Below are 20,337 nucleotides of genomic sequence, written 5' to 3'. Positions count from 1 at the left end.
CACACATCGGCGCTCCTCGCTACCGCCTTCGGCTGAGATCGGACACGGCTCGAGCGCGCTCGGCACTCTTCGCCTCGACGGGCCGCACTGCTCGGGGACTCGGCCGCGTTCGGGCGGGCTCGGGTCTCACCCGATCCGTCAGGTACCGCTTCGGGCCGCGCCGCGCGGGCTCGGCCGCGCCCCACCGGCCAGCCGGCAGGGAGCGCGCGCGCCGGCCGCCCTCGCAAGAGGCCCGAGCGGCTCGGGCCGCTTCGGGCCTCATCGGAACTCGGTCGAAAGGCCCCGAACACGCTCGTCTGCGGTCGGGCAGGCTCGGCGGCGCTCGGCTCCCCGGTCTCCCCTGCCCGCAGGACCCCCCCTCGGGCGCGCCCGAGGGGGAGGCGGGGCGGGCTCGGCCACCCCCGGCCCCGCGCATGGAGCACAGCGACGGCGACCCGGCCGCCGGACAGCTCGACTTGCCCGCGGGACCGGGGCAGCAGCAGGAGCCGCCGCAGGCAGCGGAGGGGGAGGCGGAGCCCGAGGAGGAGGAGGAGGCGGTAACGGTGATGGCGGCAGACGCCGAGCACATCGAGATGGGAGCACCGCCAATGCCAAGCGCCGACGAGGCCGCTGCCGCCGCTGCCTTCGCAGGTCAGGGCGGGCAGCGCTCCCTCAGCCCGCCCGGGGCTCCCCCAGCCCGGGCTCCGGCCCCCACACAGCCCCCGGGGCTCGGGCAGGGACAGCGAGCTCCTTCAGGGAGCGCTCCCACCCCCGCACCGAATCCCGCACTCCGCCCCTATACACACAGTAAAGAGCGGGAGCTGCCCGGGGCGCTGGGCCACGGCTTCGTGTCCCCATAACCAAGCGCTCCGAGTCGCGCAGCAGGGTCGTGCGGCCGAGCTGCGGTGCCTCAGAGGCCGGAGTTCTCCGCCCCAGCGCCTGTTCTTTCACCCTCACCCCACGTGGAAACCCAGAGATTTGAGCCAAGCCAAGCGCTGAACACCGCAGAAACGCTGGGGTGTACATTTGTCGGCTCTTACCTGGACGAAGTGCACCGGCCACGGCACCGTGGGAATTAATACATGACAGAGGCAGAGTCTGTTGTTCAATTTATCCTGTTGTCTGCCAGTCACCCCTATTCAAGTAAAAGCACCACAGCTCGGAGTATCCCTAGCACAGCTGCAATACTTAATTTTCCCTTAGGTCATCACACGCTGATAGTGACTGCCCTGGTTTCAAGGGCGTTAAAGCCTGTTGAACCCAAAGATTAATAGAAATCAGAATGATTGTGTTCATAACAACTTACAGGTGTCATGAAAAATAAAATTAATTTAGAACAGGAAGGAAGAAGGAATTTTTCAGATGTTCATGAGGCTCTCTGCATGAAGCAGAAAATTAAATTAACCCTGTTTTACATTCCAGAAGTCACCACAGTGACAGTAGCCAATGTGGGGGCCTCTGCAGACAATGTTTTCACTACATCTGTGGCCAATGCAGCTTCAATTTCAGGACATGTGTTGGTAAGTCTGCCCTTTCATCTGAGGGCCTTGACAAAGTTTTTCAGTGTAAATGAAGAGCTGTGGTAAGGTCAAAGACTTGTTTTCATTATAATATCCAGGCATAAAACCACAAACCCATTAGCTGAGGGACATACAGGGGTTTTATTCCTAATGTTTTTACCTTTCCACCCCCATGTACGCACCTGTAACAGAACTGGTGGCCTGGAACATGAAATCTTTGAATTTGCTTGTCTGAAAACTGAAAAATTAACCTAATAACTGCCATACTGATTGGACTTTTGGGGTACCTGTAGGTTACTGAAATCTATTTATGTTGAAGTATTTTAATCAATTTAAACTCTTTATTTCTTCTGCAGTCTGGGAGAACAGCCCTCCAAATTGGGGACAGCTTGAACCCTGAGAAAGCCACTCTGATAGTGGTGCACACGGATGGCAGCATCGTGGAAACCACTGGGATCAAGGGGTCTTCGGCACCTCTCACACCAGGTACTAGACAGTCTGCTTGTGGTGGCTCACTTTCCCAGAGGGATGGCTTCTTCTCCATTCTACTTGTCTTTCTGGTATCTAAAAATATGTGCATAATTTTATAAGGATGGTTTGCCCTCTCTTGAAACCATAAAGTTGTGCAGGTTGGAAAAGACCTTTAAGATACCAAGTCCTCACACAGTATTGTGTATATTTCTTGGGAATGAAAGAATGCTGCTTTTTTTTTTCCTGTCAGAAATGTGTTTAATTTCCTCATTCTTTGCCCTAACCCTGGCAAAGAAGCTGCATGAAAAATCTTGCCCTGCTACTGGGCTTTCTACACCCAAGGGCACACAGAGCATTTTAACATGGTTAATAAAAATCTTGAGTCTCCCAGTTCTGCACGTGGTCTTTCCAAGAGTCCCGGAACACATTTCCATGTCCATTCAGGCTGTCTCTGTCACTGAGGTTTTGTTCAGGGCTGCCTGGCGGTTTCCTTGCTGCCCACGAGATGGCATAGCAAACCTTCAGTGCTCTAAAGCTTCCCACAGGATGCGCTCTGGGAAGGGGAATCTCCAGCCAGCTCCTTACACCATAGCTTACAGGTGGTGTAAGGATCAGGTCACAATCCAGTGTTTATTTCTTGGTAGAGCCTGTTTCCTCAGGTGGTCCTCTTTGCTTAATTATCAGCCCTGCTTAGTTCATTCAGGCTGAGTTTTTAGTGCTGCTTCCTTGTGGGGCGGTTCCAGCTGCCCAAGTCAACCCCTTGGCATATCACCTAGCCGAGCATGGGATGGAACACCACTCTGCCTTTTGGTTGCTGACACCTTTCTTTTCTCATTTCTCCAAGGACCACAGTCTCCTCCTACCCCTTTGAGTGCCGTCCAGGGAAAAAGTGGAACCAAGTACAACTGGGACCCGTCAGTGTACGAGAACGAGCTCCCGGTGCGGTGCCGGAATATCAGTGGCATTCTGTACAAGAACAGGCTGGGCTCAGGTAACTGCCACCCGGGCTGAGGGGCGGCACAGCTCCTTCTCTACTCTTCTTTTAATCAGGCTGTTCTTAAGGGCTGATAGTAACAGGAAAAATAGCCAAGAAAGTTTCCAAGCCAGCTCAGAGCCTTTTGATTTTACTGTTCCTTTTTGTTTTGCTTTTTCTTCAGAGTCTTTTTAACTTTTTCTTAAACATGCGAATATCCAGGTTGCCATGCAGTGAGTCTCCTCAGTAATAGGCTGACTCCTTGAATGATTTTTTGTCTCCTGAGTAGACTTGTGTTTTTGCAAAGCTCTGAAGAATCCCTGCTGGAATGCAAATAGTTTGTCTCTTCACAGGGCTCCTGAGCTCTTCCTCTTGTCTTTTATCCTTGTGGGGAAGCTGGGGAAGCTGCAGCAGAAATTGCCAGCCAGCCTGGCTGCCCAGTGCAGTGCTTGTGGACAGAAAGTTTTCTTCTAAACCCACCACAAACACAAAAAAGATGAGAAATAAAAGTGCAAATCAAGGAAAGACTTATATTTGTGGTGTTTGTCCAATAAAGACTTTTATTTCTTGTGGCAGAGTAATTTTAATAGCATTGGAGCTCTAACCATGCCCAGTCATTGTCACAGCCATGATAATAAATGGACATAGTTACCCAAGAGCAATGGGCATATTTAGTGGTTCTTACAGATTAACTGCTATTTTGTCCAGCAATTTTCATATTTTCTTCTTTAGAGAAGTGCCAAAATTATCCTTAACCTGGGCTAACAGTGTATTTTGGTGCTGTACTTCAGGAGGCCGTGGCAGGTGCATTAAGCAAGGGGACAACTGGTACAGCCCCACGGAGTTCGAAGCCATGGCGGGGCGAGCCAGCAGCAAGGACTGGAAGAGGAGCATCCGCTACGCCGGGCGGCCCCTGCAGTGCCTTATCCACGTAAGGTTAAGTTTGCTTCCTCCTTTCTGCAGGAAGGGGCAGCTGGAGCCAGGTGCTGATGGCACCACCAGCAGCAGTGCTCGGTTTGGTTGAGAGTCAGTGATGTAGGGGATTTGTTTTTGATGTGTCTCAAATAGCACAGTGGGAATCTTGTTTATACTGGAAAGAGTTTCTGCAGGGTGAAGCCCAGCCTTGAGCTGTGCCACAGGAACTGAGCTCTCACCCATGATACTGTGGTTAGTAACCTGATCTCCTTCAATGTCTTTGCCTGTCACACATCCTTCATTTTCACCATTCATTATTTGGGTCCTTTATTTGAGTCTCCTGGAGAACTTGGCATTGCCACTAGGCTGACAGTTGATTTCTGCTCAAGCAGAAATCAAGTCTCAAATTCATATATCCTGGCCTTTAGGTGTGGAAAAGTTTTGGTTTTCCTTTTCTCTCCTCTCACCCTCTCACCCCACTGCACTGGTGTGGGGAACTGGCCTCTCTGTTACTGTACAGCATCCAGGAGGTAATGGGTACCACTCTGGGAGCATCCACATTTTTTAGCAGGATCAAGGTGTGCTCTGGGTGATTTTGGTGACTCATGCTGAACTGGTCACTTCTGATTCCAGGATGGGATTTTAAATCCCCATGCTGCCTCGTGTACTTGTGCCGCTTGCTGTGACGACATGACACTGGTGAGTGGGAGGCTTTACATCCATTACTTTAGGAACTAATTATTTTTGTTGGACAAATTAACCAGTCAAGCTGCCACAGCCCTCGGGTGAGCAGGTCATGATTGTCCTGGGAATGGAGTACCCTAAAACATGAGTGTTCAGGGACAAGTGCTTTGTCCCTGCCCTGTGGAGAAAGGAGATAAGGAACTGCTGGCATTATTGCAGAACAGCCTCAGTAAAATTAGTTCATGTTTAGTGCTTTTTTTCTTCTTTTTTTTATCATTTTCTAATTAATATGTCTATGCAAAATACCATTTGGGAATGTCAGTACTATTCATGATTTTTGACTCAAATTTCACAATGTTTTGAGTTGGAAAAATACTTTTTAAAGAAGTAACATCCTAATCTCATAATAGGTCAGTGTTTTCATTTTAAAACTGCTTGGGGGTTTTGGTTAGTTGATTTGGGATTTAATTTTTTGCTAGTTTATTTCAAAAATGAGGTTTAAGTCCTGAAGCAGAAGACTTTAGCTTGATCTGGTGCTTTGCCTTTCTGTTCTGCTATGAACTGACTGATGTGCTTATTTTCTAGCCTGGAACTTCTTACTCTCTTCTCCTCCCTCTTTTTTCTTCCACCACCTTGGCCAGTAGCTGATTATCTGCCCAGTTCTGCTCCTTAAATAATAGTGGGAAGATGTTGAATTTGTGCCTCTTCAGCTGGAGGGAGCTGAGTTTAACTTTTTTTTTTCAAAGTTCTTTTTGTTTAGAAAACTTTTAAGTGCTTTGGTCTATTGTTGCAAACCAGATATCATCCATGGGAATCCGTGCTGCTGTTCCTGGAAAGATGAGAGTAAACCCAAAGTCTCCAAAGAGGTGCCTCAGCTGATGCCTTTTCCTTTTTTCTTTTCATTTTCTTTCTGGTGTTTTTCTACCCAGAGTGGCCCTATACGACTCTTTGTGCCATATAAAAGGCGGAAAAAAGAAAATGAAATACCTGCAACTCCAGTGAAGAAGAATTGCTCCAAAAACATCACTCTGCTTCCAGCCACTGCTGCAACTACGTGTAGGTTCTTTTCTCCTGGTAAAAATAGCTTCCTTTCTTTGGAGAGTTGCCCTGCTAGGTGTTTTATGTCTGTTAGTGGCTCCTTGGAACTGTCCAGCTGAGAAAAATGTCCCTTTTTAACTGGGTGATTTTATTGTCTCAGTGTCACTTCCTATTTTATAGAAGGTAGCACAGTGTTGCCACATCTGAAGACAAGTTGAATGGGAAAAAGTGCAGCTCTAGACCTCCAGGACACTCAGGTTTAAGCATCATCACATCCTTGTGCCATGAATAGTAGGTTTCATATTTTGTGCTGAGAGAGGTTATGTCCTATGCCTGGAATTGTTCAAGGCCAGGTTGGATGGGGCTTGGAGCAGCCTGGTTTAGTAGAAGATGCCCCTGCCCATGGCAAGGCAGTGGAAGGAGATGACCTTAAGGTCCCTTCCAAGCCCAAGCATTTCAGGATTCTGTGGTTATAGTCTAAAATTATATTGCCCCCTGTACCTGCTCTCAGTGTTGGGGGGGGAATTACAGGATCCTGGCCTGGATTTCAGGTAGATTTTTCACAAATAACAACTGAGAAATTTCCTGTTGGAATTAGGTTTTGGGAGAGGCTGGCCCTTCTCTGCTCTGCCAGAAATCCCCATTCCATTCTCTGAGCTTCTTTGTGTCCCTTAGAAGCTGGAGTAAGATTTGTGCTATTCCTTGCAAAATAGCCTGGAAGCAGCTGGAATGAAACCCTCAGCCTGAAAGTTGTTAATGAAGGAGGCAGAAGGTGATGCTTTGATCTGCAAATCCCTCTCCAACATTCAGCTTTGTTAGTTACTGCTTTGATTGGCAAATTATCTGTGTGAGAAAAGGAATTAATTTGCAAGCTGATCCAGCTCACACATCCCCAGTCACATCCATTTGTCCTCCTGCTCTCGGCACACTGGCATCATCTGCACGGTAACAGTACAAAGTGAGTCGAGGAGGAAGCAACAGAAATCTAAAAAAAAGAACAGAAAAAGTAAGATTAGATCATCAGCAACAGTAGGAGGAGAAATACACAAGGATTCTGCAGAGTTGTTTTATAGCTTTGGTTTTTTTAGTCCTCAGATAGGTTTGATCTGTATTGGTTTGTTATGTGAGGTGCTGTGATGCTGCTCATTCTCTCATGCCGGCACTGGAAGAGAGAACTTCTTGTTTTGGTGGCCACATACTTCACCAGCCAGGAATTTGTAGCTACAGTATTTTAAAATTTAATTATTGTGTGCCACAGAATCAGACCATCACCAACTAATGGTACCAGTTAAAATAATCCTCTTTAAAATGGGTTTAAAACATTTGGAAGCCACTCAGGTAGAATTATCCAGAAGGATTTTGTGCCTTGTTCCTTGCATGGGCTGAGCACATTCTATCCCTTTGTGTAGATAAACACCTAAAATTGCCCAGCTGTCATGGAATTAGCTGTAATCCACAAGTTGCTATGTTGATTTAATTAACAACAATCACTCTTCCTAAAATTGTCATAAAGCAGCCAGAATTTGATGGGGTTTGTGGCCTCACTGAATCGTTATGGGAGGTGTTACGTTATGGTTCATAAAATAACTGAAAAGGTGGTGATTTGGGAGGTATTCGGTTGTAAATTAACATTTTGGCCTCGTGCCCCCAGAGACTTGGAAGGACAGCAGAGCCTTCAGAAGCCCATTGTGGCTTTTATTCCCATTTCCAACTGCACTGGTCACAGGTGTGATCCAAACTGGGTTATCCCAGGCTGGTGATCTGTGACCGTGGGCTTGGATGGTGCAGCACAGGGATATCAAGAGCTGGACAGGCATGTCCTCTGCGCTGAGTGTGAATTATGAAAGTGCTTTAATGTTTCCAGTCACCGTGACTCCCTCTGGACAGATCACAACCTCCGGGGCACTGACCTTCGACCGGGCGTCCAGCGTGGAGGCCACGGCCATCATCTCGGAGAGCCCAGCACAGGGGGATGTTTTCACTGGAGCCACTGGTAAGAGCTCAGGTGTCTCCTAGACAGCCGTGGGGAGGAGGAAAAGAGGTTTGGATGCCTACCACTGTAGGAAGGAACATTTTGAATGCAACACAAAGGATTTATTTCTCAAGGGAGATACTGCACAAGGCACTGTCCTTCCTGTGAGATCATTTCAGCAGTTTGAAATCTTAGCAGTTGCACCAAAGGAGAAGCTTTGCCCAGGTGTGGCAGCTGCTAATGTTCACCTCTGCTGAGTTCCTGGGATTTATGTTCATCTCTGTAATTTAATTTTTTTAACTCCTCATTTAACCTAAAATACTACCAAAAAACCCCAAACTAGGTGAGAGTTGAAATGGAGTGAAAAATGCCAGGATAAATCAAACAAAATACAAATGCATGACATACATTTCAGTTCCTCAGTTTGAGTAATGCTCTCAGTTTGAATAATGCTTTGCGTTGTGAGCTCTCCTGGGGGAATGATCCTGCTCTGAGAACCAGAGTGTGGAGCCCTGTGACGATCGTGGCTATTTCAATGTGTGGGACAGAACCGAGGAACTTGTGGCTCTAAAGGTGAAAGCAGAGCATGGTGGAGCCAAGACCAGCATTCAAGGATCTTCCTTGAGATCCTGTTGCTGTTTCACATTTTCAACCCTTGGGAATTACCACAGAGTGTAGGAACTTGCATAAAACATAAAAACATAGGGGTGAATGCAGCGTAAGAAACACCTGCCAGGTGTGTTAGTGATTCCCAAGGCCCTTGTTCTCCTGCAGTTCAGGATACCAACGTCCAGCAGCCTTGCCGGGTGTCTCATCCAGAGCCTCACTATCCCAGTTACCAGGACAACTGCCAGATCTCACCTTTCCCTGAGGCTGCACTGCCAACGTCTCATCCCAAAATCGGTACGTTTGCTCTCCCTGTGCTTCAGTTTCCTCCCATCTTTCTCAACATAGGTAAAGATTAGGGATTAGGGCAAAAAATTAAACTCTGCTCTATTTTGCTAGTGAGTTTTACAGATACTAAGATTTGGACAAGCAGCTTTCCCCTTTTTGGGAAGTTTTTCACTCTTTATTGAGAGCTTTGATTTATTGATTCTGCCAGAGGCAGCTGCTGTGATTTCTGCATCATGAATTGTCTTGCATTCCCTGCCTTTCCTAAAGTCCTTGCTTCCAGACTTTTGTCCTCTTTGGGCACTGTGGCTGAACTTTTTTTTAGTGTTTGATCTGAGGGGAACAAACCCAATTAAAATCATACCACAGGAACTTTTCTAGGCATCCTCACTTGGCTCTATGACTCCTGTGATGCACGCTGGAGGTACTTTTGGGGAGGTTTGGTGTCAGTTTTCAATCCCCTCTGTATGACCCTTATTTACTTATTTGGAGCAGCACAGCATGTTCCTGGTCTCCAGAGTCAGATCTTCTTGTGTTTAAGACTTAGTCAGATCTTGATGTTACTAATTAAACATTCACCAGTGAATACTTTATCTTTCCTGATGTACTTGTGCCAAAATGAGGAATCGGAAGTAATTCCTGTTTGATACGTTATCAAATGTCACGCAGGGATAAATATTGTGCTGGAAATGGAGAGTGGGAAAGGCTCTTGTGCAAACAGACTTTGATAAAAACGACCGGTTTATCTCGTACTCATATCTAAGTGCAAATAGTTCCATGCCACTCGTGTGCAAATTCATTAAAATTACTTTTTTAATTAAGGGTATTTTGAGGTAAGAAGTCTGCACAACCCTGAGGCTGGTGGTAACTTCTTTGTACCAGTAAAGAATTCAGTGAGGAATGTTGAGGTCATTTTTGGTAGATGAGAATATCTTGGACTGAATTTTATGGCAGATGGTGAAGATTTATTACTAGAATTACATTTTGAAAAAGTAAAGCCAGATAACATTTCTTCCTGGAATGTTACCTAAGCTGAGCTTACACTGTGTATTGTGGAGTTCCTGGGTCTGGATTTAATTTCATCATACCGTGATCTCGCAGTGTACGTGCAAACCTAATTGAAAAGTAGCTGGTTCAGTGCCACAGTAACTGCTGGGTTATTAAAGGGCTTCCCAACCCATGGCTTTGGGAAGTCCATGTTTGGAATACACTCACTTGGAGGTGATGGTGACTGTCTGGGTTTAAGTCCAGTGTCTGAGCATAGTTATGTAAAGGTCAGAATTCAGGAAGCACAGGGAGTGTGATGTGGATCAGAACTTGAGTTTTGTGGTTTGCAGCCTGAAAATTGACATCTGGGTAGGATCATCAGGATGTTTCTGTAAAGTATTGGGTCACTGAGTGACTTAATCTAACCTTACCTAGCCATGGCTGAGGGAAATATTGTTGGCAGTGGTGGAGGAGTTCCTGGGAGTGCTGCTTTCACTGCATCATGGTGCTTCTCCACAGTAGTGCTGGGAGGTGTTAAACTCTTCCCAGAGTCATCCAGGTCAAGAGGAGGTGTTCTTGTCCCATGGGTTTGAGAGTGTCCATGGGCTTTTTCTCCACAGACCTGCACTTGATGTTGCAGAACTTTCCTGGACTGGAAATTTTGCAAACCGTATTTTAAAAAAGAAACCAAACGGCATAGAAAAAACACAAAACCCACCAACCCCCCCCACCACTTCATGGAAATGAAACACCCTAACTGTCTTTTGTTCCTTATGTCCAGTGTTGACCTCTCTGCCTGCCCTGGCAGTGCCCCCCACGACGCCCACCAAAGCCATGTCGCCGTCAGTGGTGAACGGGCTGGAGGTGACGGAGCAGCGGAGCTGGCTCTACCTGGAGGAGATGGTCAATTCTCTGCTCAGCACAGCACAGCAGCTGAAGACTCTGATTGAGCAGGCCAAGCAGGCCAGCTCCTCCTTCCGCGAGGCTGCTGTCACACAGGCCAAGATCCAGGCTGATGTGGAGAGGAAAGAGGTAACTGTGCCACAGGGGCTCAGCCGTGGGCACCTTTGGGGCTGAGTGGTGAGCAAAGTAGTTTCTGGCTGGTGCAGTGATACTGGAAATTGTTTCTCCAAGCCTTGAAAGCAATGTTAGCAAGAGAAATCTTCCTAAGTTATTTGTATCCTGGGGAAAGGAATAAAGTTCTCTGGGATTCCAGGAGCTGTGGGCAGCAGGCTGGTTGTACAGACTGTTTGGTGTCACGATCCTTAGCTCTCCCATCAGCTGTCCATAAATTTATGGGATGTGGGCGGTGAGTCCTGGTCTGAGGAAGCTGAAGAGTGTTCAGCAGTGCAGTGGCTGCTGTCAGGTGAGCTGGGCTTTCAATAGGATATGTGGAACAGCTTATCCCAGAGTTTATGGGGAAGTGTTCTGTCCCAAGGTAAAAGAGGGAGTTGGGGAGGATTCTTTTTGATAGATTTCTCAGATGAAAATAAAGTACAAATGCGGCTATATTATATCTGAATATAAAGAAGGGTAAGCCTCCTCCTGAAGTGGGATAGAAAGAGAGCAGAGAGGAGAAAAGAGAGACGGAGAAAAAAAACAGAAGACAGGGACAGCGTTACCACAAGAACACCGGTACCCTGTCAGCATCAGCTCGGCAGGCAGATCGTTACAAAGGCGCGGCGAGCCCCCGCGGCTTTTGAGTGGTTGGGTGCAATCTTCAAACGGCGGCGGCAGTGTGCCCCTGGTGTCGGCTGCAAGCCGCCCTGCGCGGCTCTTGTGAGCGGGCGGCGGCTGCGGGCTTGTCTGGGTGCAGGCGGTGACGACAGGCTGGTGGCTACGGGCTTAGTGCTATGGCGGGTTGGTGGGGCGGGCAGCGCAGAAACGGCGGCGGCGGTCGCGGCTGGGTGCAGGCGGCTGCAGCTGCGCCTGGGGAACGCGGTGGAGGCAGCTGGCTGCGGCGGTGCCCACTCCATCGGGGAGGCGGCGGAGCACAAGGTCGTCGTGGCAAAGAGCCAGTTCGCCGAAGCAGGGCAAAGCAGGTAGGGGCAGGGCAGCAGCACCACAGGGAGGAAAAGGTAAGGGGTGGGGGGGGAGAAGGGCCAAGGTGACTCTCCGAGCGAGCCCCTGATGCCTCCAAGAAACCCAAAGCAAAATGGCTCGCCATTTTGTCGCAGTTAGTGGCTTTTATGTGCTAAGGCTCCTTCCACAGCCCGATTTCCTGGGCATTCTTCGTGGGCATCCCGGCACTTGCCCCAGCGGCAAGTGGGGCGGATTGCTGACAGCCTGATCATGGAGGTTTTTTCTGCCCTGATTGGCTGCCAGGCAAAGCCCTCGCAGGAGCAGGGTTGCTGGTACATGTACAGGCAGCCCTTACAGGAATTCTTCACCTCACGTGTAGCATACGGCGAACCATAAATAAAAATCAGATTGATCCCTCTCGGGAAGATAAGCAGCAAAGTTTAGAGGTGTTTTGCTGAGAACTGTGCAAGCAAAGCTGACTCACACGAGTCCTGTGGTAGGACTGGCAGGCTGCCTGGCCCCACAGAAGCCCTGACTGGTCCCCATCTTCTCTCTCTTGTGGACAGGGATTATCCAGAAGGACTGCCCTCTCCTCTCTGCTCTTCTCTGTAACTGATGCATGGCAGGGATCTCGGATCCTTCTGACCACCAGCTCATGCATGCACCCAAGTATAGCTTCATACTGAAGGTGCTCTCCCTCTCCTACAGATCCACTGCTGGTGTGAGGTGGGGGGCAGTGTTGGAACTGGTGTCACCCTCAGTAGCTGCTGAATGCCCTTCCCAAGCACCACTTTCCTGCTGGTGCCATCAGCATTGTGCTAACGTCAGCTTTCCACTGAATCCATAGGCACGAGTGTGCAGCGACAGGCCTGGAAGAGAGGTGTGGGAAGACTTTGCTGGAAGCTGAGGACCCCTAGGACAGTCCTCACAGCCTCTTTGATATTCTTTGCCATGTTGACTCTGCTAAACTCTCCCGTACGATGCATCTTTGATGTGCAGGTGTGTGATAAATTAGGAGTGTAATCCTTCCCCGCCTCCCTCCTGCAGAGCAGGTGCCAGTGCTGCTGCCCAGGTTTGGGCTGGCTACTGCTGGAAAGCTGAACAGAGTGTGGGACACTGAAATATTGGAAGCTTTGGCACAGTTCAGAGATAAACATCTGCTTTTGTTTAGCTTCATTCTGCTTTTTTTTTCCAGTCTATGTGCATCTTCCCTTCTGTTTATCCTCACCCTGGTTTCTGGAATGGTTATTCAGTCCCTTCTCCACACCCTCTGATCCAGAACCAGCTCTCTTTGATGTCCTTCTAGTTACTTCATGTCCTAGGAGTGGGAGTTAGAATCCCTCCTGTGTATGGATTAAAGCTGACTTGACATGGGAAGGATGAGCATGTGATTTCCAGAGAAAACTCATTTCCTCATTTCCCAGGAACTGCTACATGCCCAGTTACACCACTTGTGTCTCACCATTCTCAGTGTGTAATGGGGACCTCCACACTTGTGCACTGTGGTGAAACCACATACTCATGGTGGTATTTTTTATCATCCAGACAATTCTAAGCTATGCTGGCTGCTGGAACCATCCAGGCAGTATCACAAGTAGCTATCTCTGAATTAATTCCTGCTTGTGAATTCCATATCTGGACAAAACTCTGTGGTCCTGGATACAGGGAAGCAATTACACTAAAGGTCAAAGAATTGTCTCTGCTTGTGTGTTGGCCAAACGGCCTTTCCCAATTTCCTAGTGGTTTGTAACATGAGGCTCTTTCCCCCTCTGAGTATGTGTGTGGTCCCATGGCTTTTTGGGCAGTTAAGGTGTATGAGAGGCAGACAGAGGGGTCTTCCTGCCCTTCAGGCAGGGGATTTTTTCTGGACCAGTTTAATACAAAGGAAATTGGTGCTTAATTACCACTTTCTTTGTTCCACTGACAGAACTTCCAAGGGTGAGCAAACAGGGGGAGCCTTTCCTGGTGGAGTTGTTGTGTTGGAGCTGCAGAGCAAGGCTGGGCCACAGATGAGATGGTAACTGAGCTGCAGACTCGGCTCTTCCTGGAAGAGTGACTTAGTACAGAGCAGTATTGTAGAGATCTGATAGAAACACACTGCTTCCCAGCTGGATACACAAACTTAGATGCCTCGTTGTACGTTACACATCACTCACTATAGTGTGTTTTGGTATTAGATTTATTATTTAATGAGCTTTAGAGTCATTAAATAGCACAAATGAGCTGTCCTGCTCCCATAGAGCAGCAGTTAGGTTGCTTTAACTTTAAATAGCAAAAGCTGTGCTCTGTGCTGGGCAGTGTGGGTGGCTGTGGGACTCGCACAGCTCTGAAGTGAGGGTTTGCACTCTGCCTCCCTCCTTGTACCATCTCAGCCCTGTGTCAGGGGCTGGGAATATCCTTATCCCTTCTGAAAGAACTGTTCCAAGTGCTGGAGATAAAGGCTTCACCATCAGGGAGGGTTTTTAGCACATAATTTAGTATTGTGGCAGTTTTGAAATGCATTCAGTTGCTCTCTTTGTACTTCTTAATTTCTCTAAGTTTGTTTAAGGGTCGTGGTTTGTTGGGCAAATTTCAGGACTGAGGCTCTCCTTCAGATTTTATTTCTGTCTTTCCCACAAGTCATTTTGATGCCCCTGGGTAAGTCCTTGGCCTCACTATGCCTCAGATGAAAATAACGCTTCCTTCCCAGAGTGCAACTCAGTGCAAGTTTGCAAAGTGCTAGGATCCTCTGAGTAAGGTTACATTTGTGATACTTAGAAGTCCTGGGGAATGATATGCTGAAAGAAAAGCAAACCATGAGCCCTCCAGCTCCATGTTTATATGAACTTCCAGAATGCATCGTGATATTGCAAAAAATAGAAATATGGAGACATTTATAAGGTTTTTCAGAATTGCAGCATTTTGTGTGGGATTAGTTAAATACAACTGCTGTGGTGGAATTTCTTGTGGCTGTTAAGAAACAGTTCTCAGGTATCATTAGTAATTAGGTTGTGGTTGATTATCTGATCCCCTGGTTAATATCTCCATGTTGGCTTTACTGCATTTTTTGGTAAGGGAAAGACATCTGGGAATTTAGGGTGAGTGGGGTAACAAAGGCTTGGTGTCTCTTGCAATAGATATTTGACATTTGCAGATCAGGCCCAAAAGGAAGAGATTAAAGGCAGGACTGACGTGTTGGTATGCTTGGGGAATGTAATTTTTCTGAGTGTGCATTAATCCATTGTTTGTAGCCAATAACTTTAGGATGGGGACATTACACATGCTCACTAAATTCTGTGCCAGAATTGCTGGGGAATAATAAAGATTTTCAGGAAGTGCATTAATTGGATTTTCTGTATAAGTTGAAAAGAATGAGTGTTGAAATCCCACAAATTGGAATAGTACTCTGTAAAGCAGAGATGCTTCCAGAGCCCTGCTCATTTGAAAGCAAGGTGGAGAATTAAAACAGCAAACAGCTGTGGCATCTGAATGCTTTTTTAGAGAGAATAAACCAATTCAGGGCTGAAGAGTATGAAATTAATCTAAAAAGGGCTGGACAGCTAAGAAATCAGCAAACAGTGGCTTGTGTACTCCAAACTAGCAGTGATGCTCTTGGGAATTGGAGATTCTGGGTTTTGCGGAGCTGTTTCTGTGAGAGATCTGAACGTGTCTGGCTTGTTCCTCTCTCTTATCACACCTTTTCTTTCTGCGTGGTTTGTGTGTGGCTGGAATTGCCTTGTCAAATAGGGCAAATCCAAATCACACCTCTGGCAGGCCACAGCAAGAGGTTTCTCTGCCTCCGCCTCCATCTGCCAAGAGTTTTTCAACTTCACTTCTGTCGTGGTAATATCAAGGTTTTGAAGGTTGTGGTTTCACAGGAGAATAAATACTGTGCTCTCAGGTCACACACTTGTAAATTAAGCCTTTAATCTCCTTATGTGTTGAGTCAACTCTTGGAGGAACCTGCTTGGCCTGGAGGAAAGGGTTTAGCTTTTTTTGGACTTTTTAACTGTTCCAAATACATTTAAGCCAGGGTTAGCACATAATTAATTTGGGATTGGGTTTGGATGTCATTGGTTTGGGACTTCGATCCTCCATTGCTGAGCGTGTTGCTGCTGCAACAGGTACAGCAGCACCTGATTGGACTTGAGCTGGTGTGAAGTGATTCTGCCAGGCAGCCCAAGTGGGCTCTGATCACCTCCAGAGTAGTGATGGAGTCACAACTTGTTCTACAGCCCTCTCACTCTTCTGTTTCAAGGAGTAATGATTATGGTTACTGCTGCTGCTAAAGTCTAAGGTGTGTTAATTTTGTTCGGCTCTTTTTTCTCCCTAATCCTTTTTGTTCGGCTGTACCTTCCCTCCAGACTCCTTTGCCTCTTAGTGAATTAGGATCACTGGACCTGACCCAAAATTTGGCCCTGGAATGTGCCACTTGGCCCTGTTACCTCATGTTTCCTGTGCTAATTTCCCAGTTCCCATGTGTGGGGGGGTTGCAGTTAAACCCCCCATTTTAAGGACAAGTGTGTGGCTGGACGGAGTGGGGAGCTGGGCATGGAGGAAATGCTGTACTGAACTGGCAGTTTGTCACCTCAGGCCGTTTTCTCATAGACTCCTTTCCCTGTCTCCACATCAGGTGACAGTGTACCTCTCCAAGGAGTGAGGGGCCACCCTGTCCTCTTGCAACTGCAGTGTGGGCCCGGGCAGACACAGCTCAGCATGGGGACCCTCCATCCCAGCACCCTTTCCAACCCCTCACGTCATGCTCTGGCTGGGAAATGACATGTCTGGTGTGTTTACCTTGCAGCAATACCAGAGCCAGTTATTCCAACAAACGGAGGATGTGGATGGGAAGACAGAAATCATCATCAAGGTAGGCTGGGGATGTCTCATGTTGTGAAGAGCCTTTTGGTCTTTGTCTAAGACTCAGAGGTTTTGTCACTGCTGTGGAGTCCTGTGCTCTGTGTCTGGCCTTCTGGCAAAGGATCTGAGCCCTTCCTAGTAGGGCCAGTGCTCCAAGCAGTGTCTCCCCTTTTCCAAGTATTCCAGTTTTCTATGCTCCTTCACCTGGCCAGGTTCATCAGTCTCCCTCACCTCTGAGTGGTGGTGCTGCAAGTCTAGTGGGTGGCTGTCACAGAGCTGTGACAGGAAGAGAATTTGTTTCCTTTCTGTTCTGTGAGCTGGTTTTCATAACTCCACAATTTCCTCTGGCTTTTGGAATGGGAGTTAGTTCTGGACCCATGACTGAAGCCCTAAGAGCTGTGTTGCTTATTTCTCTTTCATATCTGCAGGTACAACCATGCCCCGTGTATTTTCCACATTTTCCGGTAGCTGTACAGGTTACAAACAGCCCCAGCCAAGTGTCCCCTCAGGGCAGGCTTTGCAAGTCCCACATCACAGCTTTAAGCCATTTTTAGTGTCCCAAATCCACAGCTGCACATCAGGAGCACAAACACAGTTCAGTCTCACCAGCTGTTCACTGCAGGTACATGGAAAGGTGTGAGAGGGGGTGTTATTCAGAGCACTGATTTTTGGGCTGGTTTTGCTCAAAGAGAGAAGAAGCCTGGAGGAACTGATGAGCCCACAGTACTTTCACAGCCCAGCAACACTTCATGTCACTGCTGCTGACGTGCTAATGATTTGTCAGGCGTTTAATGAGCTGGAAGTGAATGCTCTGTGAAGTGCTTATTTTGATGGCAGTTCAATGATGTTTCCTAAATATACAGGTTATGTTAACTGATGTCATCAAAATAAGATTAAAGCAATAGACACAAAACCATCACTTAAAAAGCAGGTGTGATTTTTCACCTGTGTATCCTATCTTGCCTTGCCTCTGGATTTAAATCCTGGCTTCTGTTAGAGCCTTCTTAATTTGACTCCTGTTTCCCTCTTGTTATACTCCTTATGTAGTCATGACTGGGAAAGGACCAAGGAACATATCCCATAGGAGCACTTGCCTTTTTCCTCTCTAAAACTAGGGGAAAATACCTGAAGGGTCCCATCCGTTTTGTCCTTCTAGTCTGTTGTCCTTCATGACATCTGCCTTTAAACCTTTAAATTTGGGATAACCTCAGAACTTGCATGTCAACAGCCTGTGCACAGCCTGACATGTCTGGGTGGGGTACACCCAACTCCTGTAGTTACCCAGCTGATGGATACCAGACCAGTCTGGAGGGAGGTTTCCCTGCAGTGGTGGGGATGGATTTCCATGACCACTCAGTGTCCACACACAGTTTTGGAGGGCTTCCTGCCCAACAGAAAGAAAAACAGAGGTGCATTTCATTTTCCAAAGTGATCCCTGCTAAAAGAGCAAGGAGAGTGGGTCTCTGAGGGTGTATCCAGAGGCCACTGGGCCTGCTTGTTGTGGGTTGGTGTGCTTGAGGGTATTTTGGGAAACGGGAGCTTTCCCACTGCTCTGGCATTCCAGGCGGTCACAGCACCGCTGTGGCACCTCGGTGAGTGACACCCCTGGTTTGTCTCTGTGTGACTTGTCCCTCTCCATCCCTTCCCACAGCAATCCTGCGTCAACTGCGGACGGGAGGCCACCAACGAGTGCACAGGATGCCACAAAGTCAACTACTGCTCCACGTTCTGCCAGCGGAAGGTATCAGCCTGCTTGTGACTTGGGATTCAGTTCCCCAGAGACGGCTGTGTGACCCTGGGGACAGCCAGGCTGCTCGGGCTGTCACCTGATGGGTGTCAGTATGGAGGGAGGAACGGACAGCAGAGCCAGGCAGTCAGAGCAGAGCCTTGCATGGGTTAAGCACTCAAAACCCACCCTGCCAGTGAGATCACCAGCAAGGCTGTAGTGATGGGGCAGGTCTGCAAGTCAGGGCAGGGTTAAAAGGGTAGAGAAGGTCCCCAAGTTTGCACACACCTTCCCAAAGGTGACCCAGAAAATCCAAGTAACACTAGAAATGAAGCATGGACACCTCACTGGGAACTGTGGGGAGCTGCGAGCACTTTTACAGCCCCTTCCTGCTGCTTCCTTCCTTCCCTGCTGCTGCTGCCGTGGCACTGAGGACACAGTTCTCCTTTCCATTATTTGTGACGCTGCAGGTGATACAGTGGGACAGACTCTACAATTTTGAACTTGGGAGGTGGGAACAGGTGTGAAGTACAGTGGGGGAAGCTGCTGTGTGTCATGTTTCAGACCAGTTCCTTACAGTGACCCTTGGCCCTCGCTTGGAGAGAAGGATGGTTCAGCTTAGCCAGTTACAGCTCTGCTGGGTGGCCAGGTTCAGGCTGAGTCAGCCGTCCTGAATTCAGTTAGCTCCAGAAGGAATCTGTTCCTGTCCTAGCTGAGCTAAGATCCCAGCACATGCTGTCCCTCGGGAGCACTCAGTGTTGAGAGCTGCCTTTCAGGAGAGGCTTTAAGTCAAGACTCAGTTTTAGTCAATTTTCCATCTGACTGACACTGATATCCTGGATTGTGGTTTGTGTGGAGATGGCAGCATTCTGCTTAGTCCAGTTCCACCTCTTACATTGATCCAGTGTGTGACTTCTTTGCTCTCTATCATCAGTCTGGTTTGTGGAGAGAGAGTGCTTCTCACACAGAGAGGACCCTTCTCCAAGGGCCTGTTCTACTCACAGTCTTTCCCTCTGCCCTCCCCTGGCAGGACTGGAAGGACCACCAGCACATCTGTGGCCAGTCAGCCACAGTGACGGTGCAAGGGGATGAGGTGCACGTCCCGGACAATGTCATGGAGAAGGTCACCGTGTGAGCACTCTACCTCCGCAACCGTTCATGGACACGCGGGGCCGGCTGGATCGGCGACCGGTGGGAACGGTCTGTCCTGTGCCAACAGCACTCTTCTCACTAACAGACTCATTTTTCTTTGATTTTTTGATACTGTGACAGCACTTGTCTATTCCCAATCCCTTTCCAAAGCTTTGGATAATACAGACTGTGAAAACCTCTTCTGGAACCTTCTCCCTTCTGTCCCAGCCCCAACTGGCTTTGGGAGGCTTTGCCTTTGCCTGACTGGATCCTCCACCATGTGGATTGCAGCAGTCTCCTCATCTCTCTTGAGGTGGATCTGAAGCAGGAGATCTGCCAGTGCTTCCTCCTACTGGGGCCTCCCTACTTCTCATTAGAGAAGAGAAACAAATCTTTGGTTTGTTTATTTAATTGCCTTGACAAAGTCGGTACAAGTTCTTAGTTTGGCATTGAAAGGATTTTTGGGTTTCCCGTGTTCCCTCTGTGCTGGGCAAATCTGGAACACATTGGAGCCTCTCCACTTAAATATAGTTGAAAAATAACTTGTTGTTAAATAAAATGCGATGAAAGCACAAGTGTGCCCAGTGGTTCCCTTAATTACCAGGGCAGCACTTTGCAGTACAGGTAACTGCTCAGGTGAATGCACCAACAGTTGCATGTGTGTCTGTACTCCCTGTCTACCTGGGAGGTGTTTTCTCCACAAGGAAGCACAGCTTCATTCCACGGCGTGCCTGGAATATCACTCATAGCATCCAGCTGGCCAGAATCAGATGGGATCAAGTCCAAGGTGAGCACACATGGATATGGGGCTGTCCTGTCCCTGCCCTGTAGGAGCTGCTAATTAGAGATGTGCTGACCATTAGGGAGTTACTTGCTTTGTTCACTACAACAAAATAATTTTAATTATTAATCTACTATTTTAATAGTTAATTAAATCTTTTGTTAATTAAGTTAAACCTTTGTTTGTGGTTGGAGATTTCAGAGGAGTCTTGACAGGTGCACAAGCCTCTGGTTGTTTGGTTGGGTTTGTTCTTAGCTCCAGGCGTAGCCCCCGTTAGGGCTTACAACCCCCATGAAGGATCACTATTGTTTGCTCTGGTTGAGGGGTCACAGCCCCTGTGACCCCTGGCTCTTGTTTGCTCCAGTTTGGTGATGGTGGATGAGGATGGCTGTTCAGCTCTTGCTCCAG

General features: G+C 48.0%; 1 protein-coding gene across 1 annotated transcript; it reads left to right on the top strand.

Annotated features, from left to right (window-relative positions):
* Positions 1-277: 277 nt before the first annotated feature.
* Positions 278-19,723, top strand: DEAF1 (DEAF1 transcription factor). The gene is made up of 13 exons (XM_068194478.1): positions 278-630; positions 1,402-1,499; positions 1,856-1,985; positions 2,815-2,961; positions 3,735-3,874; positions 4,492-4,557; positions 5,472-5,598; positions 7,445-7,573; positions 8,327-8,455; positions 10,212-10,462; positions 16,236-16,301; positions 17,943-18,032; positions 19,048-19,723. Exons 1-13 carry the CDS (start codon positions 414-416, stop codon positions 19,150-19,152), a joined length of 1,695 nt encoding a protein of 564 aa, XP_068050579.1. The 5' UTR covers positions 278-413; the 3' UTR covers positions 19,153-19,723.
* The last annotated feature ends 614 nt before the right edge of the window (positions 19,724-20,337 follow it).

The sequence above is a fragment of the Anomalospiza imberbis genome, chromosome 6 (genome assembly GCF_031753505.1).
Source record: "Anomalospiza imberbis isolate Cuckoo-Finch-1a 21T00152 chromosome 6, ASM3175350v1, whole genome shotgun sequence".
NCBI lineage: Eukaryota > Metazoa > Chordata > Aves > Passeriformes > Viduidae > Anomalospiza > Anomalospiza imberbis.
This window is presented reverse-complemented; position numbering and strand designations above follow the sequence as displayed.